At 51.0% G+C, this 17,826-nt stretch overlaps 1 protein-coding gene across 1 annotated transcript; it reads left to right on the top strand.

Annotated features, from left to right (window-relative positions):
- Nucleotides 1–377: 377 nt before the first annotated feature.
- ALKBH5 (alkB homolog 5, RNA demethylase) lies at nt 378–15,854 on the top strand (the record flags this gene model as incomplete). Its single annotated transcript, XM_082006852.1, has 4 exons — nt 378–1,093; nt 7,471–7,551; nt 12,569–12,724; nt 14,456–15,854. The coding sequence occupies 4 exons, from the start codon at nt 378–380 to the stop codon at nt 14,637–14,639; spliced, it is 1,137 nt and encodes a 378-aa protein (XP_081862978.1). The 3' UTR covers nt 14,640–15,854.
- Nucleotides 15,855–17,826: the final 1,972 nt, after the last annotated feature.

The raw sequence follows: 17,826 nt of genomic DNA, 5'->3' as shown, positions 1-17,826 counted from the left end.
GCAGCATTGTCCGCGCTCGCCCCGGGCGAAGCCGTGAGTGTGGCGTCCGCCGGGCCGCCCCCTTTCCCCCGGGAGAGGCGTCGCGGCGGGAGGGAGGGAGGGAGCGGGCGGGAGCCGTGCCGCCCGCCGGGGGCGGGGGGGGGGTGTCCCATCTCCCGGGGCGTGGGTGGGGGGGAGCCCGGGGCTGCTGCGGGCACGGCTCGGCCGGTCGCGGTGCCGGGGTTACGAGAGTTCCGTCCTCACCTCCCCGTTCCTCCGGGGCTCTTCCAGCAGGGCGGCTGGTGCCATGAATAGCAGCTGCGCGTCCCCCCCCGCCGCCGCCGCCCGCCGCCGCCTGCAGCGCCGGGATCGATAGAGGCGGGGGCCGCGGACGCACTATGGCCGGCAGCGGCTACACCGACCTGCGGGAGAAGCTCAAGTCCATGATGCCCTACCGGGACAGCCACAAAGGCGGCGGCGGCCTCCCGCGGGAGCCCTCTGACCCCCCCTACGATCGCAAGCGCCGGCACCAGGAGGACTCCGGCTCCGAGCCCAGCGACTACGAGGAGCAGAAGGAGGAGGAAGAAGCTCGGAAAGTCAAAAGCGGCATCCGCCAGCTTCGCCTCTTCAGCGCCGAGGAGTGCGCCAAGATCGAAGCTCGGATCGAGGACGTCGTGTCCCGGGCGGAGAAGGGGCTCTACAAGGAGCACACAGTGGATCGGGCGCCGCTGCGGAACAAGTATTTTTTTGGGGAGGGCTATACCTACGGGTCTCAGCTGCAGAGACGAGGCCCTGGCCAGGAGCGCCTGTACCCACGGGGAGAGGTGGACGCCATTCCCGAGTGGGTGCACGACCTGGTGATCAGGAAGCTGGTGGAGCACCGGGTGATTCCCGAGGGCTTTGTGAACAGTGCCGTCATCAACGACTACCAGCCGGGGGGCTGCATTGTCTCCCACGTGGACCCCATCCATATTTTTGAGAGGCCCATCGTCTCCGTCTCCTTCTTCAGCGACTCGGCGCTCTGCTTCGGGTGTAAATTCCAGTTCAAACCCATCAGGGTCTCGGAGCCCGTTCTCTTCCTGCCCGTGAAGAGGGGAAGCGTCACGGTGCTCAGGTAACTCGCCCGCGTTGCCGAGGCCTCTGCTAACGTGCCGAGGCTCGGTTGTGTAACGCTTGTCACGAGGCACGCGGATGCACACCCTGACAGCAGCTCGGCCTTGATCTTGCCTGCCTGTGGGCATGTGGGGTCTCGCTGCGGCAGCAGGGATGAAGGAAAGATCTGGGGGGGGTGTCCTGCCGCCGTGGCGGATGGGGATTTGGGTGGGTGATTGATTTTTTTGGGGAGTTTTGTCCCCTCTGCAGGGCTCAAGGCAAGTTCTGGTGGCAGCGCGGTCACATGCAGAGCTGAGCTTTGCTGTAGTTCCCGTAAATCGTTAAAATAACACATTAAGACACAAAATGGATCCTCTGCCCAAGAGCGTACCAGAGGAGCAGCTGGTTGGGATGGGGCTCCTGGCTCTATTCTTAGCTCGGCTGGTGCCTCCCTGACCTGACCTTAAACGTAGACAGGAGGTGTGAATGGCCTTGTCTTCCCAGTCTGTAAACTGGGAATGCTAAACCCTTCCCTGCCCAATGCCGATGGGGAGACTGGAGTGCAGAGCCCCATGGGACTGTCGCTTGGAAATGCAGTGGGTCCTGGGCTTCATGCGCGTTCTTGCAAGTGGGGGCAGAGCTGTGGAGGTGAAATGACCTGCCCAAGGTCATGCAGCTGGTCGGTAGTAAAGCTGGGATTGGCACTGGGAAACGCCTGCTTCCTAATCCTCGCTGCCTCCCGCTACGTGCTGGGCGGGCAGAGCAGGCAGGTAAGGGGACAGACAGGGCATCTGCAGGCTGGTGCCTACGGACCCGTTATTGTCCAGGCCTTGGGGAGGGTGGCTCGAAAGCCAGCGCTGCCGGACTCAGTGAGCACCAGCCCCTCGTGTCCTGAAGGTCAGAGTGCTCCCTGCCAGGAGCAGGGATCACCCGGCCTCTGCCAGCAGTGCTTCAAGCTACCAGCTGCCTATCCTCGTTTGGAGTTTGGGGTTTTGGTGGTATTGGGTTTGTTTTTATTTTGGACTAGTGAAGGTCCAGGCTGGTTTTCAGGACTCCCAGGCCGTAACACAATCCCCTGCTTTGGCTTGTAAAGTGATCACTGCAGGGCTTGGGAAGGAATTTTTCCCCCCCACATACACACAGCCTCACACCGTTGACTAGTGCATCAATAATAAATGGTGAGATCTCATGTAGCTTTTATCTCAGAAAAGCTGCACAAACATTAACGAATCCTCACCATACACCCGGTGTTAGGTAACTTCTGTGAATTAGTGAGGGACGAGGAAGGCCGCAGAGGGAAGCAGGAATGGCGCTGAGGACATTTTCTCCTTCTCTGGTGGACTGGCTGGGGCAGGGAGGGTGGAGGGGGAGGCAGAGGTCAGGGTGGCTTCGTGAAACGGGACCGGGAGGGCCCAGTCCTGCCACATGCCCTTTTACCGCAGAGCAAGCCCCGTCCCGGGGATGGAGACTGCTGGGAGTGAGGTGGGCGCTCCGCTCCCTGTCCTCTCCTCATATCTAAGAGGAGGGAAACTTTCTACCCTAATTTTCCTATTGGTGATGCAAACCCCTGTGCTGCCTTTCCCCAGGGGGGTCGAAGTAAATAGTTGTCCTTCCTTTCACAGCCAGAGGTCTTTTATTTATTTTTTTTTTATTTTTAAGGATGGTGAGAGTTTTTTGTTCCTTAGAAGCATGCTGGTGGGGCTGTTACTGCAGGGTCTGTCTGTAGTCTTGTAGTCAAAAAACTCTCGTGGCCTTGTGTCTGAAAGAGGAATGGGACTTTGCAGTGGGAGGATGGTGGGAGAGGTGCTTTTTTCTGCTCTGAGACCAGAGAATGATGTTTTCTTGTCCCAGAACCTCAATCTTCCCCCAGAGCTGCTGGGAAGAGGCAGCTGGCTCAGTGCTCCTGGAATTGGAGCAGGGTGTCTCCCAGGCCTGTGTGTTTGGGCTGTTGGCCAGCATCACCTGGGTGCCATAATCAGTTTATTAATGTGGCTGAAGCAACTGTGCAAATCAGATGAAGATATCTTTTTTTCCCCCCAAATAGAAGGTTGCTTTCTGATGGACCCACCACAGGCATTCACTAGCTTAATCCACAGTTAAGATGTTCTGCTTTCCAGCAAATAATAAACTTTAAAAGGGGGATTATTTCAATTTTGGTACAGCAGTTAGCAGATACTTAGCACTCACTTAACAGAGATTCTGCCAAAGTGATTGTTCTGTGATGGTATGATCGTGGCTGGATGCAAGTTCCTCGACTCCTTGGGCAGATCTCCTTGTCTCCCCGCTAACCCCAGCAATTTGTGAGGAGTGGGGAGAGGTGCAGACTGTGGGTAGGCTCTCAGGGGTGTATCTCTGAAATCCAGCCCTTGGTCCTGTTTAAGTCAACTCCCCAAACTTGGCTTTTTTCTCCTCCCAGTAAACAGTCACTGAAGGCAGTTGCCCTGGAGATAGGGAAACGGCGCAGATAGAAATGGCATGCTTGTAATGTCTGTGATTCAAATATTGCTGGGTCAGTGGCTGCTGCTGGCATGCCGCCTTTCTGGGGAACCCAGGGTAGCTGCATGCGTTTGGTTACCGTGTGGAAATTGTGAGGATCGAAAGAAAGCTGTCAGATCTCTCTGCCCCCACATCGTTCCCTGACTCTCCCCAGATCACCTGTGTCCTGTGCCTGCTCTCAGCAGCCTGTTCCAAATTGTCTTCCCTATTTCGTAGCCACCTACCTGGCAGGGATTCTGCAGAGGGGCTTTCCCCATATCCCTCCCTTGACTTTATTTGCCTACCGTGAAGCAGGCTGCAGTGTTTGCAAACACGGAACCCTCCTCAAACTTGCTGGAAAGTATTCAGATCTTGGGATGACAGGTTAGTTTTTGGAAGGTGGACTGGAGATTCTTCCAGCTGGGCTTGTGCACCTCTGCCAGCAGGACAAAGGCTAAGCCACTCCACGACCTGCTAACGAGCCCTTTGCTCTTCTTGCAAGGCACTTTTTCTTCTCCTTTTGCATCTGCGGTGATGATTTGTCCTTGTAGGTTTTGACATCTAGAAGAAGACCTCCTCCAGTCCCCTCTTTTCCCCCAGCCCTCGCAAGTGGGTACTCCTGCAGGTTTGTCCTCCCACCAACCAGGCTGAGGGGAAGCGGCAGCAGTGCCTTGGTCTGCGCTGCTCTCGGGCAGTTGGAGCTAAGCTGGATTTCAGCCCTGTGAACCATCAGCTGTCTGTTGGGGGCTGCTGGCTGGACCACGTTTGTGGGTTTTCTTTTTTTAACAATAATTTGATAAGCATCAATCGATAGAAGCAGCGGGGAGGAGATGGAGGAATTTACCCATGGTTGGAAATAGTGCAGTTGCAGTTAGCCAGAGGAACGAATGGTCAAAGGTAATATTTCCTGAGTTCTGAGAGCTTGTACGCCATACGGGTTTCCTTTTGCAGCTGGTGGGTGCTCCAGGTTGTCTCCCCACTGTGATAGTGGTGGAAACATCATGATGTTTGTCTCTCCTGTTGTCTCAAGGCATGCCTGATGGTAGCATAATCGGAGCTGATTGGTGTCTCTGGAGGGTGAACCTGCTTTCTTTCCAGCTGGAGGAATCTGTCTGCAACTGCCTGGATTAGATGCTTTTCCAGAAAAGTCTGATCCCTCAGAACAGGCCGTTGGTGCAGAGGAAGTTCTGGGTGTGCCACTGGTGATGAGGCAAATATATTTGTTCAAGCTCTGCTTGAACTGGTCGGTGTCACATCCGTGGTTTGTGGCAGGAGCTTTCCTGAACCACAAGTAAAGCCTTGAGCTGCTCAAACCCTGCGATGGGTTAGTGTGTGAGGTCCCTCTGCCTCTGAGCTGTTGTCAATCCCTAGAAATATTTCTCATTTGAGACTCTGCAGAACTTCAGGGCCTCCTTTCTGGTTATGTTTGTACAGAAAAATCTGCTTTCATCTCTATGTGAATCAGTTATTTTGTGACTCGACACAGCTCGAAGCAGCTCTTATGGACTGAAAAAGAGACTTGGGGAGGAGTTGGGGGGGTGTAAGATCTGGCAGGTTGGTTAGGAGTTGCGGTGTTGGTTGGGGGACCGTGTGAAAAGCATCTGCACCTCCCCATGTTCTTCTGGAAAATGCTTTGGGCTGGAGATGACATGTTTGGGTGTTCTCGTGGGCAGCAATTTAGGGTTTTCCTTAGCAAGTTATCTCTTACCTTGTGCTTTGGGTTTGTTGTCTGGACAAGACATCTCTGTGTAGACCCTTGATATCATTACACATGTTTTGTTTCAGTATCTTCCCCTTCACCCATCATCAGGATGCGGCAAGGCCTGGCAGTGGGCGAGAAGTTCATGCTGGCACAAAGCAGAACAAACGTGACACAAGCAAACCATCTTTTTCTTCCATTTCTCTGCCTGATGCTTGTGTGAACCCCTTTGCTGGAGGGCCATGCGGAGAGACACCATCACTGTATCTGATATGGTGCAAGCTGGGTTTTCCCACACAGGTGTGGCACTGGGGCAGACTGGTGGGTCCCCATTAGGGCCTCAGACAAGGGTGCTGGGGCTGGTGCTTTGGTGCTGCCCATGTGCATGTGGGACCACAAGCTCTGCCTGGCACTGCTCTGAAAGCAAGCTGAAAAGCGGGTTCCTGCCTGGGGAGTGAGAACGAGTGGCCAGGCTGACCTCTCATGATGGAGAGCGCAGGTCTGGAAGCAGACCTTTTCCTGATGTTCAGGGTGTCGCTGAGGATGTGCCGAGTTGAATGTTAACATGGGTGACATTAATGAATTTGCTGGAGCTTGATGCAGAGATTCCTGGAACATAACAGAGCATCATTATAAGACCTTTCGCAAAACGCTGTCTTGTTCTGCAATGCCCCAGAGGACGGGGGGATGGACATCACCCCCTGCTTTAACTGATCAGGTTTTAGACTCCCAACTCTTTTCTCAAAGCAGTAAATCCATCTTTGAGAGGTGTGTGTTTCTCGGTGAGTGGGTGGGTTATCTAACCAGATAAAGGAAACCCGGTCCTGTCCCCAGAGAGGACCTGCGTGTGCGTGATCGTCTCTGCTCTAAGCGTCCTCAATAACCTGCAAGCCATGCTCCTGGAGGGCAGGCTGGCAGCCGGTGTGGCAGCAGCTTCACGGTAAAGCCTTGTGGGGAGAGTGGGCTCAGTGACTTCTTCTTCAGGTTAAACTGGCGTGGGGGCGTGCTAGGTTTGTGTGGCCTGAGCAGCCTTCACCCTTCAAAGGCATTCCTGTCCTTGTCAGCCGTTTCAGGAGGCTCTTTTCCCTGTACTGGACTCTAGAAGGCTCTTTTGTGAACAGACACTCTCCAAACAGCAGGTAGAGGGCAGGCCCACCTCTCAGACGTGCTTGCTAGCACCCATGCGAGTGATGAGATGCATGCCTGGCGGGGTGGTTTGTGTGTGCAGGTGTGATGGCCACTCTCCACGGACCTTCCGTGATCTCATGTGCTGTGCTGGACCCCAGGAGTTGTGCTGAACAACAGCCAGCCACAAGAAATACACTCCTGTGTGTGGCAGGTAGCTGGAGCCCTTGTTGGCCATGGCTTTCCTCCTGCCTGCTAGAAATGTGATGTAGGTGAAGTCATCTCATATAGCAAAACAATCCTGAGAACGGCTGCTGCGTGGCCATGGAGCTGCTTGAGCCTGGTGTAATTTTCATCGGCCCAGGTAGCTGTCTTGCCTTGTGAGCCCCGTGGCAGGGAGGTTTTAGGAGTGCAGTTTGGTTTGCAGGTCTGAACTTGAAGGTCACCCTGTGTGCATTGTGTTGGGGTTGGGCTGTGTTGGGAGTGACATTCATAATGTGGCTGAAGATGTGCCACACAGGATGGCGGAGAGAGTGAGGATGCTGAGATGGCAGTGCTTGTGCCCAGGTGAGGGGGGTGAGACACTTGACTCTTACTACTGCTGCACCCCTTCCTCAACTAATGAATCTTCTCATCTACTCCGGTACACCTTTGTGTCTGGGTATGCTGTGCACCTCAGCCATGAGAGATGTTTTTTCTTGGGGACATGTGTGAGAAGATGCTTTGGGGCAACGTGTTGATCTTTTTTCCATATTTCTCCCTAATTTCTTGATAAATGAATTGGCTGAATTTACACTCCATAAACTCATTTTCTACAAGTCTTATTTCACAGTGTTGTGGCAGGTGGCAGTTTCCTCTGGTGTACGCTAAAAAATTGAGTACAAAAAAAAAAACCCCAAACCCTGACTGTCTTCATTCTTTCCTGAAGTTTCTTCCTTTCTATAAGTCTAGCTCCTGTGTACCTGGGCAATAGTGTTTGGAGGAGGAATTTCTGGTGGAAGTTAGGAAGTGACTGTCCAAACTGAGTTGTTGACGCTGGCAAGCACTTTCTGCTTCTGCCCATCATCTTTCTCACAGCGGCTTTTTGTTTTTGTTGTCAGTGGATATGCAGCCGATGAAATTACACACTGTATTCGACCACAGGACATCAAGGAGAGAAGAGCTGTTATCATTCTTCGAAAGTAAGTGTTGAAGCCCTCTGGACAGTAAGATAAACTTGAACACGGTGGTGTGATGTTTCCTAAGGTGCTTTTAAAGAAAACGCTTTAAAACTGCCATGCTTGTTAATTTGCTGGCTTGATCTTACACCTTGTTTAGATGTCACTGCAATGCTCACTTGTGTCTTGCCGTACCCATCGCTTGGCTGGTGGAAGTAGATGGAACTTGTTACTGCGGAGTTAATCACTTCTTGGCTCTGTGCAGCAGTACTTCATTGTAATGTCTGGGTTTGCAAGTGCTGTTCATGTCCAAACACCTGGCTTTCATTGGCCTCCTAACTCCAAACAGCTAGGATTTCAAACTCTCTAGTTTTGGGCTATGTCTGATCGTATGATGCCCACATGTGTAAGTTACCTGGACAGTCCTTTGAAGCTGATGCTTATGATGAAGAATCTCCTTCAAAGCAGATAAAGTTTTCTTGGCTTTCATTTCCTGGGGAGAGAGAGGAAGATGCTGGCTTTGAAGGGAAGCGGATGCAGTGAATTTAGTGATCACTTTACAGAGCTCGTCCTTCGAGTCGGTGTTGGGAAGCCAAGCTCTGTAAGCTGTATCGCACGCTTCCTGTTTTAGGAGATACGCTGTCCTGGTCAGCTGATGGCGTTTCATCAGCCAGTGTCTGTTCCTAAGCTCTTCAGAAAAGAAAATGGAGGGGAAAAAAAACCCAAACAAACCAACCTCACCCCAAACTCCTCAGTATAACCTTTTTTTTTTTGTACCCAGAAATGTCCCCTCTCATCAGTTCCTTCTACTAGGAGACCAAAAAAATGTGATTGCCACATGTTGACTCATGTTGATTGTGCCTTAGAAGGTGTTAGCAGTAATTCTGCTGTCAAGTAATCTTTTTGCAAGGGAAAACACACATGATTTGAGTACTGTAAACCCAGACGAAAGTGTGGACATGAGGGCAGGGCTGCAGCTGTGGCCTAGGCCGGCATAAAGGCTAGCAGGCAAGTGGTCTAGATTCAGACTTGCTGAGCCTTTGGACAGCTTAATTGGTTTCAAAACAAGTCTGGCAACATTGTGAAGATATGGCACAAAGCCAGTGGAGTGGAGTTGGACATCTGGTTAGAGACCCATGAAATGAAGGCAGGAAAAACAGCAGCCCTGAGGCGTTAGCCAGGCAAATTCAGCACAGACCCAAGGAGGCAGGATGAGACGTGGCAGGTGATAGAGTGGGATCAAAGAAAGAAAGATTAGAACCAAACCACGCAATACTTGGTTATTGCCACGTGAGGTTTAAGGTGAGAGGATTGCAATAAGAACTAAAAGTTCTTAGAAGAACTAAAAATGTTCATGTTGCTGGTTACTACAGCCAATGAAAAGCAGCATGAGTGCTGACAAGCACCAGTGGAACGCATCTCCAAATCCTGTAGCTGCTTTAGTTGGGCTTTAGGATAGAGAAGCTGCCTGTCCTAGGCTGTGGAGCAGCTCCCTAGAAAAGACAGACTTGGCTAAATAAGCTAAAGCTGCCCAAATTGGTGTGGATGTCTAACGTACGTGTTTAAACTGGCTCTACCTCTTGCCTTTGTCAGCCTCTGTAAGCTAAAGGCGTTGAGTTATTTCAGTCTAGCCTGACTGCCCTCAAAGTGCAGCTGGGCAAGCACCTATGCGGCTGGCCTGGCACATCACTGCTGAACAGACAAGGCCCATTAGCTCCTAGCAGAGCTGTACTGGCTATGTTTGCTTAGCAGTGTGTCCTTCTGTCTTCCCCCGATTTTAGGGGCCTGATTTGCTTTAGGGGTTAGAGAAGTATCTCTGCCCAGTCACAAGCAGGCAAGATGGGCTGACTTGACTGGCAGGCTGAATGAAACCACAACGGGATTTTTCTCTTGAGCAAAGTGGAAACCCCCTGGTAATTATTTTTGTGTAATCTCCGTAGAGCTTAGCAGCCCTGGTGAATACATGGCAATTGCCTGTTTGCCAAAGGGTGCACTCTGATTGCTGCCAAATAGAGCTTATTAATTGCTGCTTATCCCTTGTGACGGTGGCAGTCTCCTCGCTGAGTCCTGTGTGCATGCATGCATGCGCAGCAGGGCTGTGGTGACCTTTGTATGCGCTTGCATCCCCACGGCATGTATTGCTGCAGCAAATGCCATTCCCTAGTCCCGGATCATGCGACTTTGTGGAGTCTGAAATAGCGTGTTATGCAACCAGGAAAACAGTTACTTCCGCGGGTAGCCTGCTAGCCCGAGAGGCTTGGGAGCAGCCAGCGGCCTCGTAGAACTCCTCTTCCTCATCTTTGTAGTAGCAATCGGCCTCGAGCTTTCCAGCGGGGTCAGATCAGTTGGGTCATACAGCAGCATAAATTTTGTGGCAGCTAGGAGCTGGGACACTTGGCTCTGAATAGGCTGCCAGAGCCTGCTGGGCCCCAGACGTTCGAGTCTGGATCCGCTCTTGCCTCTACTCCGGGCACGTGGTTCTAGAGATGTTTTTTGCTGGCAGCAGCAGGAGGACAAAGCTGCGCGAGCTGGAGAAGTGACTGGGTTTTGCAGGATGCTTGAGAGCGGCATGGTTACCTAGTAGGTCATAAACACTTCAGTGCTGTAGTGTGATGATATTTACAGTGTTTCCTGCGTATCGGAGTGCAGGACTGTGGGGAGCCAACAAGGTTTGGAAGTGCTTTGAGCAAGAGGCTGGGGGGGAGGAACGATGCTCTCAATTTCATGAGATGCTGAAAGAGGTAGGGGATAGAAATGAGACCTATTGATGAAGCGGGTCTTGAAAGTAATTTTTCTGGTTTCAGCTGGGTTACAGTTAATTTTCCTCCTAATAGCTAGTACAATGCTGTGTTTTGGATTTAGTGTGAGAATAATGTTGATAACACACCGATGTTTTTAGTTGTTGTTAAGTAGTTGCAGTGCTTATACTCAGTCAAGGACTTTTCAGCTCCCCATGCTCTGCCAGCGGGGAGGTGCACAAGCAGCTGGGAGGGGGCTCAGCCAGGACAGCGGACCCCAACTGGCCAAAAGATATTCCCTATGAGATAACATCATCCTCGGTATATACACTGGAGTTGGTCGAGGGGTGGGAGTCGCTGCTCAGGGACGGGCTATCAATTGCTGGATGGTGAGCAATTGCTGCGTTGTGCATCACTTGTTTTTTGTATATTCCTTTATCAGTAATACTATCATTATTATTATTATGAATTCCTCATCCTTTGCTGTCTTATTAAACTATTTTTATCTCAACTCACAAGTTTTTTTTTCCAGTTCTCTCCCGCATCCCACTTGGCAGGGGGAGGCAAGCGAGCGGCTGCGTGGTGCTTAGTTGCTGGCTGGGGCTAAACCACGACAGTCGTTTTAGAGTGTTTGTGCTGCCATTTGTAAGTACTTCTTTGTAGGCAGTTACATGGAGGAGTTACTCTATTTAACTTGAACTTTGGTAGGTAATTTGCTCTCCATTTTAGCATAGCTTCTCCTCATACCTGCTCCTGCAGCTTGTACCGGCGTTGCTCTGTGGACAGAGAGAGCGTGGCTGGTGTTCCCTTGCCCTTGCAGTATATTTGGTGGTTTGTTTTAATTGCAGGCCTGTAGTTGCTGTTGTATTTGAGAGGTATTTAAACCACCTAACTTGTCTGGGGCAGGATCTGCAATGCCTTTGGTGTTCTGGCTGGACTGAGTCCAGTCCTGGAGCCGAGAAGGGCTCAGGACGACGGTGTTGTGGACTAGCACAGGCTGCAGCCTGGCAGCCGCCTACGGAAGTATTCCTTGTTTCTGGCATGCTGGGCGCACTTGGGGTGCCGTGCCCAGCTTCGCGTGTGCCAGCCTGGCACCGCCCTGATTAGCTGAAGAGGCTCTCACCAATGGCGGAGAGGAAGCTTGGCAACTGGACATCCTTCCCAACAGGAGTTTAGGTTGGGATTCTCCCGTGGAAACCTCCCTCAGGAGCTGAAGTTCAGCACTAAAGAGCAGGTAGTGATTCTCCCCTTTCTTTCACCCAGATCCCTTCAGTATTCACCCCTAATCCCAAGGAGGGAGATGAGCTGCAGCAACAATATCAGGGTGCCTTCTGGGAAGTGACATGGATCCTCCTGAAGTTGGCAGCTCTAGAGCACCAGTACCACCTTTTAGTGTGTTTTGCCCATTCTTAGACTTCAGTCTATCTTTGAAATAGACTTTAGCAGTCTTAGTACCCCCTTTTAGTGTGTTTTGCCCATTCTTAGACTTCAGTCTATCTTTGAAATAGACTTTAGCAGTGCTTTTAAGTTGAGACTGGTAACTGTGCTGTGCTTGGAGATGATGATAGCGCTGTGATGAGATGCTGCACCGTCGAGTTTTCATTCCTGCTGCTCAGTCTGCTGCCTCCCTCCAAGTGTGTACAGCTACAGTTGTGCCTGGGTCAGCGACAGTTCTGCTCTGGGACAAGCTGTGCTTGCTCTCTGGTGTGGCTTGAGCATGTTTCTATCCCAGCATGATCAAGGTGGTTCTGTGCTGCTGGAAGGGATGTGGCGCAGCTTCTGTTTGCTAGACCTTCTCCTGCCTTGTACTTCAACTCTTTAAACCTCTTAGTCAAGTTGAGAAACGCCTGACCCCATGAGATCTCGAGACAGTAGGGAGTTTCCAGATAGAAGCAGTTATTAGTGTTGCAGGTGATGATGAATTTCACAGGGCATCTCACAGGTGGCTTAACTGGAGCTGCAAGTTATTGACGAGTCACTGTGACTTCATAGGATTTCACAGGGGCTCCAGTGCCTCTACTCTGTATCCCATAACACCATTCATACTCGCCTCATGACTACATGTGTTCCTAAGCCTTCCTCTTCCCTCTAACCAAGGCAGCAAAGGTTAAAGCTGAAGCTTCAAGTACCAGAAAGCTGCAGCTTGTTCTGCTGTTAAGCATAATAGTCCTGACTCTCTTCCTGAGCTGTGTGGCTGGGATTGAGGGTTCTGCTTCAGCACATCTAGGACAAACGTCTGCTGCAGCACGCTAGCGGTTCTGTAGAAACTCCTTGCAAATTCTCTTCTCTTTAAATATTTGCAGAACAAGACTAGATGCACCTCGATTGGAAACAAAATCCCTGAGTAGCTCTGTGTTGCCACCAGGTTATAACTCTGACCGTCTGTCGGGGAGCAACCGGGACCAGATCCTGAAACCAAAGCGGTCCCATCGCAAAGCAGATCCCGATGCTGCTCACAGGTAGGATGATCTCTCCTAAGAGCAACGTTTTGGTTGGTATTTCTAGGTCAGTGCATGTCTGTGGTTCCTAGCTGCTGACAAGAGAGACTGCACAGCACGCTTAAAAACATCCTAGTTTTCACCTCCCAGGTGCTTACTGTGATGTACAGATCTGTTTTATCAGAATGAGGTTCTTTAGCCTCCGCAAGCCTAGGAGGAATGTATAAGCTCTGGCTGTAAGCAGCTTACATTGTTTATCCTCTGAGTGGCATAATGAAGAAGCAATAGATTTGGCTGGCTCTTGATAACGCAGTCATTCAGAACAATAGTTTCCCTGCAGCTAATTATTTTTGACCTCTATTGCTAAGCAACCTGGGCAGTTGTGTTAAACTATATTATGAAAGCAATCTTGGGAGAGAACGTGGGGTTTTGCTATCTGGGAACGGTGAAGGTCTTCTTGGGAAGTGTCTCAGACCTGTTTTGGTTCCAGAGCTGCATGTGTATATTTTTGTGTGTGTAACCAGACTGTATGAATGCGTAAGCCTGACCTTCAGGGGAGCTCCTTGCTGAGCTTTCAGACAGCTTGAGCTCTGCAGCAAGGCTTCCTTTAAACACCGTCTCGCTCTGTGTGAACGTACTGATAGCCGTGAGTGATAGCTGGTCTGCCAGCTATCGTGCAATATTTCTGGTATTCTCCAATTCCAAAGCTTCCTGAGGATCGAGGCGGCATTCTCTGCGCATCGTGTAAAAACCAAAACTTGGCTTCGTCCCGGGGCTTGGCTGCTGTGTGGCCCCAGCCCATGTTTCAACCTGCCCTGGAGGGAGGAGGGTGGGGATGGCTTGTTTATGAGTGGTGTTCATTCACCTGGACTCAGGCTGACTGGGAAGATAGATCAAGAAGAGACGCCAGCCTGCAAACGAAAGCTTACCTCGGAGCACGCAGTGGGCCGGTGTGTGATTAGAGAAGCGATCATGCAGGACAAACCTCCAGATCCTTGAGAACTGTTTTTTGCCTGATGTGGCCTTATTGGGCTGAGGAGGCTTGCATAGAATCCTGCAGCAGATGGGTATCAAAAACATGTTTTTCTCTTCCTTTGACCTCAAAGACTCCAGCATAACATAGGTAAATAGCATGTATAACAGACAGTGGTACCTCTTAGAGGAACTCAGCAGTTGCCACCTAGGATAAAATAAATGGTCCATGTAGCCCACCAGCCCGGTCCTACTACGAAGTGATGGCTGGTGAGAGCAGAAGCAGCTCTGCAGAAATAACAATTGCACTGTGCTAACGTTTGAGAGAACTACTGAGAGGATAGAGGAGTTCAGAGCTGTGGTTTGGTCCTGTACCACAAGCATCCCAGCAGCTTAAAAAGGAGTTCAGCTCTGTGCTGTGAGTTCTGCTGTTGGAGAGACAGACCCCTCTGCCCAAGGGGTGTTTCTTGGGGCTGCAAGCTGCACTTAGAAAGAGGTGACTGGGCTGTTTGGAAGTGTTCCTGGTGGAGGTCCAGACCAAAACTTGCCTTGGGAAGGGGAAAGACTTGCACCATCAAAAGCAAAGTTCTCAGCCTCTCCATGGGAGGTGTAACTTGGTGATCTGTTCCTGCTCTGCTGAGTGCCCAGGACTGGGAAAGCAATGTGGAAACAGTCAGTCATATCACTCAAAGTATGCAAAACTGCAGACAGTGTCCACACAAGGAATGCCTAAATCCTGTCATGGATGTGCTCTCACTCCCTCTTTCTCTCTCTCTGTAGGCCACGGATTCTAGAAATGGATAAAGAGGAGAACAGGCGCTCAGTCCTCTTACCAAAACATAGGAGACGGAGCAACTTCAGCTCTGAGAACTATTGGCGAAGGTCTTACGAGTACACGGAGGACTGTGACGAGGAAGAGGAGGACGGCAGCCCAGCCAGGAAAGTTAAAATGAGGCGACACTGAGGATTGCACTTTCCAGGCTCATGGAGCTGATGAGATTGGCCTCCAGTCTGTGAAAACTTTCTCCTCCCTCTGGCTATCTTCCATCTAAGCTTCAGTTTTGGTTTTTCCTTTCAGGCTGAAGAGTAAACAGGAAGGATCTAGCGATTTGTTTTTATGAATGGAGGAATGCTGAGACATATGTAAGGATGGAACATGTCCAGTGCACATGGTGTCCTGAGTCATGGGTCAAACGGGCATCTCTCCCTTAGGAAGCAGATAAAGTTATGCCAGGCTGTCTGTTGGGATTTCTTTTGAAAACACCAAAAAGTTTAACTGTTTCATTGCGCAAGATTCAAGAATTGTTTTTTTGTTTTTTTTTGCTTTAACTTTCTTCCTTTCCAAATGTTCTAAATATGATGTTTGACCCCAGGAGCTGAAACTCTCTGTGGTGGCCTCATATTCCTTGCTTCACCAAAGGGCTCCTTGGTCTGCTCTTACCTAGTTGTTGTTGGGTTTGTTTTAAGGGTGCCCTGCAGTAACTGGAAGTTTGAAGCTTTGCAGGTTGATTTTGAAGGGTTTAGGACATTTTTGTTGCACTTTAGTACCAGTTTTTAATGCCGTAGGTTTCCTTTCCAGTCCCTTTTCCCAAGCCAGCATAGGCTCGCAGCCTTGTGTCGCCCTCTCTGAGAAGAATGTACTTGAGCTCTGGTTTCTCGGTGCTGGTCTGACCAGGGTATGTTTTGGTTGAGGAGGAAGGAAACGTGGCAGGCTTCACTGAGGCTGTCCCAGCATTGACCCGAGGTCCATATTGGAGCCCCGGGACTGCTGAGTGAGTGATTGCATTGAGTACATGCTGCTTTCCAGAGCTTGAGACAGCAAAGAGGAGCAGGAGAGGTGCTGTGTGCATGAGGATGCTTGCCTTGGTCCCCCTGAAAAGAGCTGTTCTCCACTGCCTGGGGGACTGGCTTTTGGCCCCCTGCCCCTTTTAGGTGGAGAGAGTATCGGCACAGTGTCCCATCCCGAGGGACTGGCTGCGCTCTGTCAGAGCAGGACCAGGTACTGCCGTGGCCTCGGGGGAGCCGGGCAGCTCAGCTGCGGTCAGTCCCCTCCTAGGCTGGCTCTGGGAGCGAGGATGCTGCAAGGGTCTAGTTTGGCCCCAGTGCAGTGTGTTCAGCTAGTGCTGCAGCAGTTGCCTGCCCCCCCCGGCTTATTCCTGCCTGTATTCCTGGGGTAGGGAGTTTTCTGTTTGCTACAGAAAATGCTGAGAAGAATTGGGTATTTGGCCCCGTGGAGCTAGTATTAGAAAGTCTGCCGCTTTCCTCCTCTTTTCCCACCCGGTTTGCGTTAGCCCAGACCGAAGCCTCGGTGTTTTCAAAGTTTGGGGCCCAACACCATATTTAGAACTGTACTTTTAAGAAACTTCCTCCAATTGATTCTTTGAACCCAAGTGTTGGCAGTTGTAAGGAGTAGTCTTATTTTTAAATTTTTACTGCTTTGCCCTCCCTCAAATTGTAGTTTTTCTTAGTGTTGTGTCCCCCACACACTTCATGGTCTGCACGCTTGGCAATAAAAAGATGTAATATATTTTGAAACCTGTTTGCTGCTGTCTTGAGGGGCTCCCAGTCAAAAACAAAACCAAAAAACAACCCGGAAAACCTAGGCGTTGTTCCCTGGAGTGCCGTTCCTTGGCGATCAAGCATGTTTGCTGATATCTGGGTCTTGGTATCCTTTTCATTCCCTGTTGACTTCTGCAGCTCGTGCCACTCGCCCATTGATTGGGTTACTGCTCAGGCTGGATCTAGCAGTGACATTAGTGCAAAGGAAGTTACCTTCAGCACCGCAGATCTGCAAGGGCTTCATAGGTGAGGTCCCCAGTGCCTGTCTCTGATTCTCTTTATCTGATGGCTTTTCTGGTGAGAGCCCCTGTCAGCTTGCTGTGGAGCTATGGGCACAGCCTCACGGGCTGCCTTGGAAGGAACCTGTCTTGTCTGCCCAGAGATCTGAAAGCTCATGCTTCTGCTTATGAAACCTTTAAAAAGCCGTTTTCAGACCACACTTAGCGTTTGAAGCTGTGTTCCGCACCTTCCCAGCTTTCTGCAGAGAATCTGGGCCAGCTCTCGTCTACAACCCCCCTGTTTTGGAAAGCTTGGCATTTGCCTGATAGCAAAACCCTCATGCTGGGAGCAGCATCTCTTCTCTTCCTTATGGCTGGTGCAAACATCTCCAGGAAGCTGGCGATAGGATACCTAGTAATGGCTGTTTCTAACTGTCTTTCTGGATTCATCCTGGATGTGCCCCGTGCCCTCCTTGGTGTCAGGCTCTCCTGTGGGTGCTGCTGATGGTGGCAGTGGTTACTGCCAGAGGTCTTGGCTCTGCGCAGTCTATTCTCTCCCCTCCATTGGCTCCCAATTTTACTCCTACCTCTGCAATACAGATACTGTACCCTGGTGTCTCAACTCCAAAATGAATCTGGAGGCAACCTGCCCTTCTGGGGCCACTTCCCAGAGCAGGGCTCCCGTGGGACAAGGTGTTGGCTCCATCTCCACTGAAGGCTGAACAAGGCATCCTGAGGTCTTACCTCTAGCCCGGTAGCAACCATCACCTCATCCCAGTCCTTGAGCAGTCTGTACGTGCACAGGTATCCTTCCTCTCCTAGTTTGTGTCTGTATTCCCATGTGCCAGGCTTAGGAGCTCTCCCCTCTTCTTCCTTCTTCCCTGCCCCGCATCTGTGCGGTGGGTCTGAGCTGGCAGCTGTGGCTGGAGGGGCAGGAGGAGCTCCTCGCTGGAGCTGCTCTCCAGCTACTGCCTGTTCTTACGTGCACTTGGTTTTCAACCTGACTGGTTGGGGCTTGACACCGTGGAGAGAGTGGGACACAACCGGTCTGACCCGTAGCATCTCTTGGGCAAGGAGTCCCCAGCGTGTAGGCAGGCCATCTTCCCACTTGTACAGACATTTTCTATACACACAGATGTATATGTGTAGATAACATGTTTTTTTAACTCTTTTGCACTGAACAACATTGGAGTGAAACCTTGATTTGAAACCAGAAGACACATTTTCATGTGGCTCCAGATGTCTAGATCTCTTCCTATAACCTGTCTGGTAAAACTGTGGCTCAAAAATGCTGGTGATGCCCGTACCTGTTCTCTGTTGCTGGCTGTGTCAGGTTTTGGGTCAGGTCGGTGGCATGTGTCTGCTGTGGAGGAT

Source organism: Phaethon aethereus (genome assembly GCF_964289735.1).
Source record: "Phaethon aethereus genome assembly, chromosome: 15".
Lineage (NCBI taxonomy): Eukaryota > Metazoa > Chordata > Aves > Phaethontiformes > Phaethontidae > Phaethon > Phaethon aethereus.
This window is presented reverse-complemented; position numbering and strand designations above follow the sequence as displayed.